Source organism: Polypterus senegalus, chromosome 6 (assembly GCF_016835505.1).
Source record: "Polypterus senegalus isolate Bchr_013 chromosome 6, ASM1683550v1, whole genome shotgun sequence".
NCBI lineage: Eukaryota > Metazoa > Chordata > Cladistia > Polypteriformes > Polypteridae > Polypterus > Polypterus senegalus.
The window spans coordinates 161,997,601-162,011,171 of NC_053159.1; the positions used below are offsets into that span (position 1 = coordinate 161,997,601).

The 13,571-nt window shown below is 36.0% G+C and overlaps 1 protein-coding gene across 1 annotated transcript in view; it reads right to left on the minus strand.

The window, feature by feature from the left end:
• Nucleotides 1–13,103, minus strand: part of LOC120531753 (activin receptor type-1) — a 119,851-nt gene extending 106,748 nt beyond the window's left edge. Inside the window, exon 1 of the mRNA XM_039757445.1 lies at nucleotides 12,515–13,103. Within this exon, the coding sequence (XP_039613379.1) occupies nucleotides 12,515–12,519 (5 nt within the window). The 5' untranslated portion in view covers nucleotides 12,520–13,103. The remainder of the gene's footprint in view (nucleotides 1–12,514) is intronic.
• Between the last annotated feature and the right edge of the window lie 468 nt (nucleotides 13,104–13,571).

A 13,571-nucleotide genomic window follows, 5' to 3' on the forward strand; every position in this document is an offset into this window, starting at 1 on the left:
TATTTTACTTTAAAACTTTGTAAAGTTTTTGGAAGCTTTTCAATTTATTTTTATAAAAAATAAAATGGGAAAAGACAACAAGCTTTTAAGCAATATGTATATAAAAGTATTCTGTCACACCACTTTTATTTATTGTTGTAACATATTTATTGGAAGTCTATTTCTAAGGCAACGAACAACATGAGTTACATTTCTTTTGTTTTCCCATTTGGAGCATAGAAAGGTGAAGTGACTTGCTTATGGATATACTAAGTCATTAGCGGAATTGGAACAAACATTCTTAGGATTTGAAGTCAAAGTCAAAGTCATTTCGCCAGACAGCTTTTACATTGTCTCTCAGTTTTACAGTACAGTACTCAAATCTTATTGAAAAAAAAGCCTAGGAGTTTGTGCATGCAACTGCCAAAGCAATAAATCAGAACCAACCCGCTAAAGACACAGATTTACAATCTGTGGACTAAATTCAGGTAGACTGAGGACAATGCAATATAAACACTGAGAAAATTTAGAGTGTTAAAAAATAAATGAAGCAAACATATCCAGAGGACAAATATTAACAGATACAGTAATACAATTTGGGTTAGAAATTGTCAGGGACTCCATGATAACTGCATCACACTCATAATATAATACTGTAGTTTATTTTGGTTTTCGATATATCGTATTTTCTTTTTTACTTGGGTATTTCACTCATGTTTAAGTTAAAATCTTTATCTATAGTCAAAAACATCAATCTGTTAACCCTAATTGAGAACCACTTTTTAATACCAGAAGTAGAGGTGAAGTCTGATGGCATTCACCCTAGTAAGACTGAGTAAATTTAACTGCACACACGCACACACAATGGTGTATAATCTTTATGCTCTGGGTGATCCCTATTGAGATAAGCCCTTACTGTATGCTTGCAGTTTTCTAACAACAAATAAACAGAAAATAATACTGATGATAAATGGTCTTACTAGCACCATCCTAGATGGGTTAAAAATTTACTCCGATTTTCTTTCTTTTAAACACACAGTGCAAAACTATTTAAAAATGTAGTTTTAACTCATAGAAGTGTAAATCATTTAACTACCAACAGTAGCCTTTAAGCGGGTCTGTAAATTTTTTTTATTTGAAAATGTAACTATATTTTTGACATATTACACTGAAAATACCAAAACCTCTTAAATTTCATGTCTTCTTTATCATTTGGTTTGAATCCGAAATGAGACAAATTATTTGGGTTTGAAATAATATCCATCTTTAATGTCACTCGTTTTCATTATTCCCATCTAAGGTCACTAATGAGTTAATGTCTTCCCAAACCACCCCCAATCCCTGGACATGGACAGTTAGGACAAATAAACTGTTAATTTAACTCAATCATCGCATGGCAGGGCTGTGTGATGTCTTATGAAGTTCACATCGTCATTTTAAAACATGGACGATTTATGATAACCATCACTAGAGGTGAAGGTGACTTGGGAACAGAGATGCTTTTTGATTACAAATAAAAAGCTGCTCTACCCATGTACTGTGGAAAAAATGTACACACTGGTTGCATTCAAATCACCCACAGTATGCACTTGCACTCCATTATGCAGATTAGCGGCTTCAGAGAAAACTTTAAAATCTGTTAAGTCACAAAAGAATTTAAACTTGTGTGGTAACAGTGAGTGATCACAAAGAGCAAATATAGAATTCTATACTCTTCCAATTCAAACTTTGGTCGGGATACACTAATCTCGCCTCCGGTACAGTGCACTCTTACTGCCCGAAGAAGCTGCCCAAGTTTTTCAAGTTATGATGTTAATGCTGACCTTTCACCTTGGTCGACTGTTTAAAATAAAATACATAACCTGATCAGCCCGGAATGCCATTTTTTGGTTGAATTGTATTTGGAGCGAAGTGAAATACGTATAAAATGATTATTTTGTCCTTTATTTTTGGAAAAAAAGTTTACCTCTATATGCTTTTTTTGGCAGACCACATAACAAACCAACAGCAACCTCATATTTCTCTAAATAATTTGACCGGAAACCCATGTGGACGAACTGAAGTGGAAAGGTGAATCATTATGGCTCCAAACAGTCCAAGAGAATGTGAACTTAACAGCAGAGGAACCTCACAAGCCTCCTGCTGAGAATGAGTAACTGACAGCATTCTCATTAGGTGTGCAAGATTTAAAGAAAAAAGGAAAAAAAAATTTTGCAAATTTTTGCAAATGTTTGGAGCCAGCTGAAAGAATGTTATTCACATCGACAATGTGGTCAGTCAATTGGCAATGAACAATATCACCAACCATTGTCTCAGTCCTCCCAAATGGTGGAACATTATAAAATGTGATCAATATTTATCAATCTGGAAAGCTTGCAGAGTATAGGGACAATTTGTTGGTTCTAATTGGTCCATCCAGGTACCGCCAGTGTTGTCTATGGATTGTTTAGTGTTGTTGTGTTTCTTACATATGTATTTTTTTATATTCTTTAAATGTCATTTGTGAAATTGCAGATTTCTATAGCTATACAAGGTGCAAAAATGAAGAAAATCCTGATATTTGTCTTTGATGTATCAATGGTATATCCAACCCAGATTTAGAGAATGTGCCCTTAAGACTTGACTTGTTGTGAAGGACATATCAGTAGAGGATCATATACATGACAAACAGAAAAACTTTTTAAACACATCTAGGCAACAATAGTTGTTTCTACCAAGACCTAAAAATAATGAATATTAACATTTATAGCTTCAGATTTATAGCTTCACAGCTGGAAAAATAAATAAACTGACATATATATAATATAATTAATATATTTCTGCTACCGGATTGCAAGCAACACACTCTTTTATGCTTGGCTGTGCAGCTGAACCCTGCAAAGGAGTGGGATACTGGTATGTGTGCTTCTTGCCTTACACCCAGTGCTGATGGGATAACTACTACTACTACTCATTAATTTTTACTTTAATAAAATTTTGTTAGGCTACTCTCTAATTTAAAAAGCAATTGGACTACATAATGCATGTTTCTTACAATGATACCCCAATACTGGTCTCTAGATCATGTTGTTGAGCTTAGCACTGTACATTTAGTTTATTAACATAAATAAACAGAAAAGTGATTTCTGAAATATTGAGACAGACTATTTCAATCTTAAGAAGGAAAAATACGATTAACCAGGCATCTGCCTCAGGAAATTCATCTTTGTGGAGGAGTGCCCCATTTTCTACCCGTCGCTACTGGTAGCATATACAAAGTTACCACAGGCATAGGCAGCAGCTACGTGTGTGCAACAGACATGCACAGACTTTTAAATCCTTAAGTGTAACAAGTTAAGGGTTTATATGGCTGTATAACTGTGTTGCTAAAGGAGAAATCTGTATGTGTTAACCTGGTTTCCCAGAGACCAATATCCCAGTCTCTCTAACTGGAATAACAGTATACCGAGTGTCTGTAATTAACCAAGTTATTAAACTGCATTAACTGATAGAAGTGTGCAATATGTACCGTCTATGAGAATATCTTAATAGTTTGAAATATATGCAAACAGAAATTAGCGAATATGTCACTCACTTTGCAAAAAACAATCCAAATTACACCTTGAGAGTCCACACATACACTGTCTTTTGTTAGCTAACAGGATAGACTATTGCGTATGTGCAAAGTGAGTGCACAGGTATGTACAGTCACTGCACCACAAATTATGCTAGCACAGTTAACTAAAGATGACCTAGCAAACAGTGTCACGGAATAAAATAGCCCATCAATTGTTAGATTTTATTGCAAGAGGAGGATCATCCTCACTCACATGGAGGTGGTTTGGCTTGGAAAAGACTTTTGTTGTTCAAAAGATGGCAATCTGCAAACTATGTTAAAAATCGGTTGGCGTTAAAGACAGGTCAACAACTAACTTGCCCAACTATCTGCAAACTAACCACCTCACAAAATAAGAAGAATATGAAAAGCTTTAGGAGTCCACTGTCTATGACAGGTGATTAACACAAAAACACAGTCCACAAACTTTAGTGGAATTAGTTTGCAGAAGGTTTCATATTTTGTCATGACAACAAATTTATAGTCGAGCCAAACATCCGAGCCATCGTTGCGAGAAGACCACATGGTTTCTGTCCACCCTGGCCATCGGACCTTACTCTTATTCTATGTTAATTAATGTTGACTTATGTTTATCTTTTATTGTGTCTTCTATTTCTCTATTCATCTTGTAAAGCACTTTGAGCTACATTTTTTTGTATGAATATGTGCTATATAAATAAATGTTGATTGATTGATTGATTTGCATGACAACAGACAGTGAGGAAAATGCAATTTAAGTGAAACTGATCTAGTACAGATCCCTGAAGGTGTCAGGTAAAAAAAAATATATACATTACTCCTTTCAAACAAATTATTCAATTTTTTAACTTATTTTATTTCCATAAGAGGCATTCCATTTTTTTCTTTCATTATTTAAAACACTCGCACAGATCCCTGCATCCTTGTCCTGCTCCATCTCTCCCCTATAGCTAAAAAAGATGGAGCACGTGATGACACAAGGGAGGGAGCAAAAAGAGCTACTTGATGATACCGGAGGCGGACAGTGATGTAAATTAACTTGACGGGTGGAAAACACAACAAGTACATTTCCCAAATTGGGGAAACTTAAAAAAAAAAAAAAGTACCTATGCATCCCTGCCTCAAGCACCCCTTTGAGAGGGCTTTCAGCACTGGAGGAAATGTTGCAACATGTTAACTGTGCTGCTCTGAAGCAAGATGCTGTGGACAGACTAGTATTTGTTACACAATTTGAACTTAACACAGTAGAATTTTACAACTGTTTTATTTTTTTCAGATATCTTTGTGAAATATTAAACAGAACTTGAGGTTAGTAATTTGTTTAAAATGTTATAGGTTTGGGCTTTTTTGCATGTTTGTGAAATATACGGTATAATTTGTTTACAAAGGCTATAGTTCTTTTTTTCCTGTGCAGCATTTGACAGAACTTTGGATTTTTACACTACAGTTGGTTAGATTTTTGTTGTTGTTTGTATGCTGTACAATATACCTTAAAGCAGTACAGCTGAAGTTTATCCAGACTGTGATGTTCATGCCTTGTAGATCAATTATGATAAACAATGTATTCCCTTTGGATTCATATCTTGTTTACATTAAACTTCAGTGTCCATTAAAAATGCTCTCACTATAAAAGCTTTGTTGCTCTTAGTACATTTTTTGTGTAAACCCTGTAGGCCATTTTGAAATGGTTTACTTATACTTGCACTACTTGATCTTAGTAATATTTTCACTAGTGATTTTGACATTTTTGAGGTATTTTGCTTAAGTAAACAAGACCTGTCTTCCTGAATTGCTGTTTCCTTTAATCTCATTAAAAATCTACAACAAATATCCTATTAACAAGACCAAGCAAGATCAATAAGACTTTTACAAACATGTCTTTATAGGATGCAAAATATAGTCTAATTATCACTCTCGTCAAGTCCTAGAAAATATCGAAATATAATTTTTTGCCAATATCGTACAACCTTACTGAATGACAAAATATTTGCTGTAAAGGCATGTAAACAAGATTTATCTATTCATGGAGTTTCAAATTATGTTCTGGGAAAACTAGAGCAGCTGTACACTTGGCCCAAATGAGTTCTCAGTGAGAAACTACAGTAATTGCTATTGTTAACATTTCACATAATGTTAGATGGCATGTTTCAGTTCTTCTGCAATCTCAGAAATTACTATTGCGCATTTTCTATTCAATTCAAAGATTATTATTTGCAGTGGTGCTTTTCCGGTATCTATGGTTTATAGACCATTTTCTTACAATGCTGAGCCATTTATTTTCTTTTTTCATACAGCCAAAGAAGATACCAGTAATGTAGCTAACACCTAGCCAATCATACAGAGACTTTATTCTACATAACAGGGGTGGCCAACTCCGATCCTGGAGAGCCACATTGTACTGCTGAATTCTGCTCTGTACTTGTAATATTTCTAATACATTTCTATTATATTGAGGATTACTTGTGTTTGTTCTGTGTACTGTCTTGTATTTCTCTCCCTTTTTTTGGCACCCACTGCACGTCCAACCTACCTGGAAAGGGGTCTCTTTTTGAACTGCCTTTCCCAAGGTTTCTTCCATTTTTTTATTCTGAGAGTTTTTCCTTGTCTTTTAGAGAGTCAAGGCTGGGGGGCTGTCAAAAGGCAGGGCCTGTTAAAGCCCATTGCTGCACGACTTGTGTGATTTTGGGCTATATAAAAATAAATTGTACTGTATTGTATTGTCTATGGGTTTTCATTCTAACCATTTTCTTAATTAGTAACTATTTTTTCTACTAATTAACTTCATTTAATTTATTTGCTATTTAAGACTCAGACCCTTTAAATCAGAGTTGAGCAACGTCTGTCCTGGAGGGCCGTAGTGGCTTCAGGTTTTCAAGAGGCTTGTCATGAGGCATATTAAGACCCTGCAGAGCTGCTCACTGGACCCCCTGCATTTCGTATACCACTGAAACCGTTCAATGGACAACGCCACCCTACACTTGGGCCCCCTTTCACCTGAATACATACATGTGAATGTTGGTCATAGACTTTAGTTCAGCATTCAACATACTCACTCCTCAGCACCTGATTGGAAAGCTAAGAATGCTGGGCCTGTACACCTCCCTCAGAGGGACCTCGTCAGTCAGGATTGTAAACAGGATCTCCAGCACCACCACAATAAGCACTGGTGCTCAGTCCACTGCTGTTCACTTTGCTGATATCAAAATGCAATGTATACAGTTTTAAAAAAAAAAAAAAATGTCACGGATACAGTGTAGTTGTTTTTGACGGTTTATGTTCTGGGGAGAATTATACAGTTAGATTACTTATGTTATTCATGAACCTCACATGTGTTATGAACCTGGTGGTCTAAGCTCTGATGCCAGTATTTACAGGTTAAAACATTTTGCATCAATTGCGGATGAAATTATTAATAAAGGCAAAGGCTGCATATGTAATTTTTGAATTGATCTCATCAACTGATAAAGTCTGTATCCAATAATTTTTGTGCACATCTTACCTCACTCTGAATAGTGCTTTGTCCTATGCGGCCAGACTACCATACCATATGGTGATGTCACCAATTATAACACATTCTATAGTGCATTGACAAAAATTTAAAAAGTATGTTTTTCATTCATATTACATTTCCTCTGGACTCACAGGAATTGTAATTTCCCTGGTTTCTCTTTCAGAATTGCATTATTTTTTTGTAAACAACAACAACATTTATTTATATAGCACATTTTCATACAAATAATGTAGTTCAAAGTGCTTGAAAATAGAGAGACATCACTCCAAAAGCATTCAAATCATCTTCAAGGATACCTAAAATTTGCAGGCTCATTTAAAACTTTGAAGTCAAAATTTTAACTTTATCACGATACATATATGTACAGAGCGTAGAAATAAATAGATATCTCCAAATTCTATGGAGCGCGTCAGTTGTTCTTTCAGCATGTTATCTGCTGCTGTTCCACATTGACAAGTGTCAAGAGCATTTTTGCAAACAGAATTAAATATAAATGTTTTTCCAAGCTGAAAAAAGAAAGGAAGGTGTCTACAAACCTGAAATATTCTGTATCTAACCTTTTGTTCTTTCAGCATGGTTAAAATCCTTTACTATACTTAGCAAACCATTTACTAAACTCCATATTATTAATATATGTTTATTTTAGAACTTGGAAAAAAAAAAAAAATAATACTGGCCTTTAACAGGTACAGGAAAGTCCCATCCACTCCTTGTGCCTTTACTTGGCACTTTCTACCAATTTAACAAAAGACTCAAAATTGACGAAATACAAAAACGTATGGTGCTCTGCAATAGAATGTTAACCTTTCCAAGAGCAGTCCCTGACATGGTATTTCCTTTCAACACTGTCTGCAAACTACTTATTCTTTAATGCAATCTTCTTTTTTGGTGGTGTGCTCCTAAATGAATGCTAAGTTAATTGGGGACTCTACAGGTTTGTGTGTGTGAATATGTAATGTGGGCTGGCATCTCTTCTAGAATTGATGCCTGATACTCCCAAGCTCCAGAGTTCTCTATTCAGGATTACATCTATTTAATGTACAATAAAAATTCAATTTAACAGGCAAACAGCCTTATTTCTTCTGCATTATTTAGTTTTAAATATCCTCAGGAATCAAATTCCACTATCTGATCACAAAAAGAAAGAAAGAAAAAAAAAAAAAAAAACCTAAATCAAAATATTTTAATACAATGTTTTTCATGCAGTCATCACTATAATGCGATTCTCAATTTTTCACGGGAAAAAACCCAATACTGCATTTCAGAAATCAACAAAACAGTATTTCGACAATCAATCATGTTGACGTCTCTAAGCTTACCTTCTCTGAAACATCACTGTACTATAGTGTATTTCTTCTATTCAATTAATTACTTTGACAATTACAATGAAGTAAAAAAACAGCTCATACAAAAATGGCAATGAATCCACAATAAAGAAGTACTGTAGTTATATTTTGAGAGGCAGTTTAACTAAGAAATGATAAGTCAGCCCTCAAAGCAAGAGTAACTTAAGCCACCAAATTATCTGACCAATCAGCCAGAAACTTGTTCTTTCTCGATATTAAAAGGAGCCAGGGTCAATTATACAGGGTGGTCCATCGCCAATCGATCCCATGACGTTACAAAGAGTGTAAATGAACATGGCGAAACGGGCACAGACATGTATTGACGCACAAGGAAATCACTTTCAGCATCTTCTGTAAATGTGAGTACTAAATTTGAACATTTTTCTCTTCACCACATAATGCAGTCGTCTTGGTGGGAGGTGGGCCACTGTTTCATGGGCTACCCTGTACAATAGTTTCCTTCTGAAATGGACTTTAGTTTAAACAGCAAATACACCTAACTTGCACTCCATTAAAAATGATGATAAAAAGAATATAAATTATTTGGCCTTTGAAGTTCAGCATATAGCATAACCCCTTTACAAACTAAACTCAGAAATTAAAATGACAACTTCAGAGACGTCAGTTTAATGTATTAATATTACAAAATATATTTTAATCAAGAATATACTTTTACAACAAATGCAGTTTAAAAAGCAGGTCATAGAAACATAAAACTGTTAGTATATGTTTTAATTTGTAACTATAAATTAAAGCAATATTTCAGATAAAGATATGTGTGATTATAATATGTAGCTGTGAAATTAGCATTGGAACTATAATCACTGCCAAAGTGTCATGTTTCTTTTCTAAAATTTAAACAGTAATCAAGAGAAAAATAAAGCGTCTTTCAGATGTAAGCAGTTTGATACCCCTATGAAACAAAATACAGTAGTTTACCTTTTAAAAAAACTCCTTAAAAACACTGCACGATTCATGCCTGGTTATTTATGCTATGGAGAAGTTCACACTTAATATTAGGAATTGATCAGCTAACAAAGTCAGTAATTTAGATTAATCAAATGGCCCTTCATCCAATAGAATTTAGGATTACTGGGTGAAGTATTGCTCACTCTTTAAATTTTAATTTGGGGGAAGGAATGGTGTGACAGCTACTGATAACATACATATGTCTTTCAAAAAAAACTGCCTAATTCTAACTATAAAAGGCAATGTCTTTCAAAAATGTTGCCAATTCTTTGGTTTAATATTTAAAATTTAGGGGATGATAATTTATCTATAATTTGAATCCATCACTAACTAGAACATGGAAAATCCACAGACCATGAAAATATCCAGTATCATATTACGAATAATCATCCACAGTCAAGTGTCAGCATACACAGTAGCAAAAGAAAGTAACCTTGAGCAATTCAGAGGTTCTTTCTGCAGCTGCATAGGCAACAAGATTACAAATAAATGAAACCTCAATAGATGTTTAGCAGACAAACAAAACAGGTAAATACAATAAAAATATGGTAAAACGATTACATAATAATTTTCTTTAATTAAACCAGACATCCTTAGTGCATTGCTATCAAATTAATAAGGACCGCTGCCCTTTTAGACAAATTTTGGATGCTGCATCAGAATACTGGCAATCTATTATTTAGCTGGATGCCGTTTGTTCATTTCTAGTCAGCACCCAGAGTTTAAAATTCATAACATTGAAGGTCCACCTAGTAAACTGCAACTTTGCTTGCCAAACCACCAACCTCCAAATTAAATCTCACAAAGAGATACATACATGTGCCAAAAACATATCCAAGTGTACTCACAGGACTAGGTTGTGGTTTTATTTAGTTGATCCTTTTATGCAAACCAATAACAGGGATTTTTATAGCCAGCTCTGGCAACAACAACAAAAAATGCAGTAAGGTGCTTCTGCAGTTAGAAACTGTGTGGCAGCATAGCTAAGTCCTGGGCTCTACTGTAGAGGAGGACAACTGAATAACTGAAAAAGCCCACACAAGCACTTGGAGACAACTCTACTCTAAGAGTGCTTACACTAGTATTTGAACCCAGAAATCTGGAAACAATGCGAGGCTGTTGCACTAATCAGTGTGTGACATATGGCCCTATCTTATTATTAAAGGATGCCTGATATACAGTAGGTACCTAAGCTCAGCTCACAGGAAATCTGTTAACATGGGAAAGGAGAAAGTTGTCTTTCAGTTTTTGCTTCTATAAAACGTTTAGATAAGACAAGGAGGTATTCTATCAAACCAGATATCCGCCTGTTTTTAGTACATCCTGCCTAAATGTTGACTTTTAATGTTAATTTTAGAGAGTACTAACTTTAACTGTGGGAACCTTAAAGGTCTCAGTTTTCAAAGGCATTACACAAGTTACATATCTTGTTGCTCTCTTGCTTTGTGAAGCATCTTCCAATGACACGGTTGGTGCAAGAAATGGAAAACTCAGTTTGTTTAATTATTCTAGTATGAACTCTATATTTTGAGACCCGTAGGCAGTTGGGATGATGGGCAATAAGTGGTTTAGTTACCACCCCATAAACAAGGACGTGAGTATGGTAAATTGACTTAGTGCTACTCTTTGCATCTTGTAACATCTCAAAAAATCGGACTAATACAAAACACGTAAAAAGGAGAAAATATTCTACAATTCAAAATACAGAAGCACACAAGAAAATAAAATGAATTCAATAAGTGTTGAAGTTATTAAATACAAATAATGCATAAGAAAACTGCATTAAAACAATATTAATTAATTGACTAATTTAATGAATTACATTTCATATGTATTAATCACTACACAGAATTCAGAAATAACACCAAACATCTTGCCTTACGTTGGTGGTTTGTTTTTTTTTTTTAACATGTAACCTGCTTGAAGAGCGAACACTTTTCGAGTTTTGATCAATTTCTTTAAACCAAAAGGCACCAAAACAGCTGCTTGAAATGTTCAAATGAAATGCTTTCGCAAGATTTATGGCCATGGTTCAACTTTGTCGATGCGCGTGAAAAAGTCATCTTAAATATTCAGAATACCCTCAGACTGCTAATTTCTACTGGAAAGCTTTATTTATGTGCAAGTTTCTCAGAGGATTAAAAAGAAAATGCAAACAAGTACAATGCAGAGGTACGATGAAAATGTAAGGGTTCAACCCGGAGAAATTATCCAGGACACCCCCATCCCCCCCCATTTTTCTATGTAAATACATTGTGGAGCCGGAATGTCTCATTCGTGGCAAAGCCAGACTAAATGTGTATTCCATGTCTTTTAAACATCAGTTTTCAAACAACAAGTAAGGCAGCTCCGTGATTCGCCCTTTTTTAAGGCAAGTCTGACTTACTCGTTCACATTTGAAACCTGACACCTAAACAACTTTAGAAAGGACTGCTGGGGGGGGTGGGGTCCTATTGCTGCGCAGTGTTCAAACGAAATTTCATTAGGAGGCCCTTTGTCCATAACGGCGGGGCACCTATTGTGATGCATATTGTGCCCCAGAAGGATTAGAACAAACAAGAAGGTGAGAGTCGCACTCTCAAGCATGGCTCCGAGAGAAAGAAAGAAATTAAAAAATGTCAATGTGTCGCATTTTGTGCACCCAAAAGTGACACTGTCAAGTAAAGCGCCCCATTTTAAATCCCCGAAATCACAAAATGAAAACTACAGCGGCGTGGATTTTTCTTAGGAGAACATAATCACATCGACAATTAGGTTTTGTGTACATTTTTTGCCATCTCTGCAAAATCTATAAAACGATTCCTTACAAATCAGACCGGTAGCCTGCACATACAAATTCGAGAATCGACAATCCAAATTTGATTCAAAAACATAAACTGATGGGACTTCACCGAAACCCAAATATACAGGCGCAAAGCCCGAAACGTTAAAGATCGGCACAAGTTGAAAATTGATTCATCTCAGAAAGCAAAAGAGCAACACTAGTTACAAATCGTGATCGATCACAGTACCCGTTTAAACACTAACAATCCGTAAAGGCGCCTTAGCACTTCAGCAATCAAAAAAACAGTCATAAAGTTTAGAGCCAAAAAACTAAAAAATGATTTTGTTTTAAAAAGAAAAACTCAAACTCACCTCATCTGATAGGAAACCAATCATAAGCGACAGAAGTCCGTATTCCCGCTGCAAGCTTGTGCAGAGGGCAGCTTAAGCCATCGGTGCAGACGCCCACTGGGAAGCCCGACAGATCTGGAACTCGCCCGGCATTGCGGTAAACTTTCCTCTGCTCCGCTTTGGAAGCGTCCTCATGCTGCTCATGCCGAAACGGCGAAGAGGAATTGAACGAACATACACCAAGAAAGAAACGAAAATAGACACGCGAAAAAAAAATCTGTCCTTTCTTCGACCAAGTATGTGAGAGCAAAAACGAGATGAAACTTTTTTCCCAGCAGCACAGCCTGCAAGCACCAAATCCCGAAGAAGGAAGTGGCCTCCCAGCGCCGAGTCTAACAGTGTAATTAAAAGACCATTACCACATCATTTCCTCCCCGCTCTTTCGCGTAACAGCCACCTGGAGAGACAAAGATTGTCTTTCCATTAGCATGACAGGATTGTGGCGAGTCGTTTGTTCATTCACTCCAAAGTTCACCTATAGAACGAATTAAAATAGCACGATGCCAATGCATCACCGTCCTTTGCGGTGGAGTCGAGTGCGTGCGCGCGCGTGCCCGCCTTTCTGCTAGAATAGCGCCGCCTTGGCAAAGTCACCGCCACCGCCGCCGCCGTCTGCCATTCGACTTGTCAGGGAGCTGCTGGGTGCGTAGGTCTTGCGTACAAACGAGGGTGCGGAGACATAAAAGATACCAGCCGACTGTAGAAAAAGTAGTATTGGTTATGTAAAAAAAAGAGAGAAAAAAATGGTTTAACTCAGAGAACACTCTGTTACACGAACGGCGAAAACGACTTGACCGGCACAAGAGTCAAGTCATAGGATTTTGAGAAACTGAATTTGCTGTAAATCCGAATGCACCTAATAATTGAGTTCTGCTAATTGAATGGTTTTAGTTGCTTAAGTCACCAGAAATGCCTGTGATGTACTTGTTTAAACTCTAAAAAAAAATGTTCACATTGTAAATACTTTCTAGACAAGAGTTCACACCACAGGGTGACATTGATAAAATAAGTTTTCATG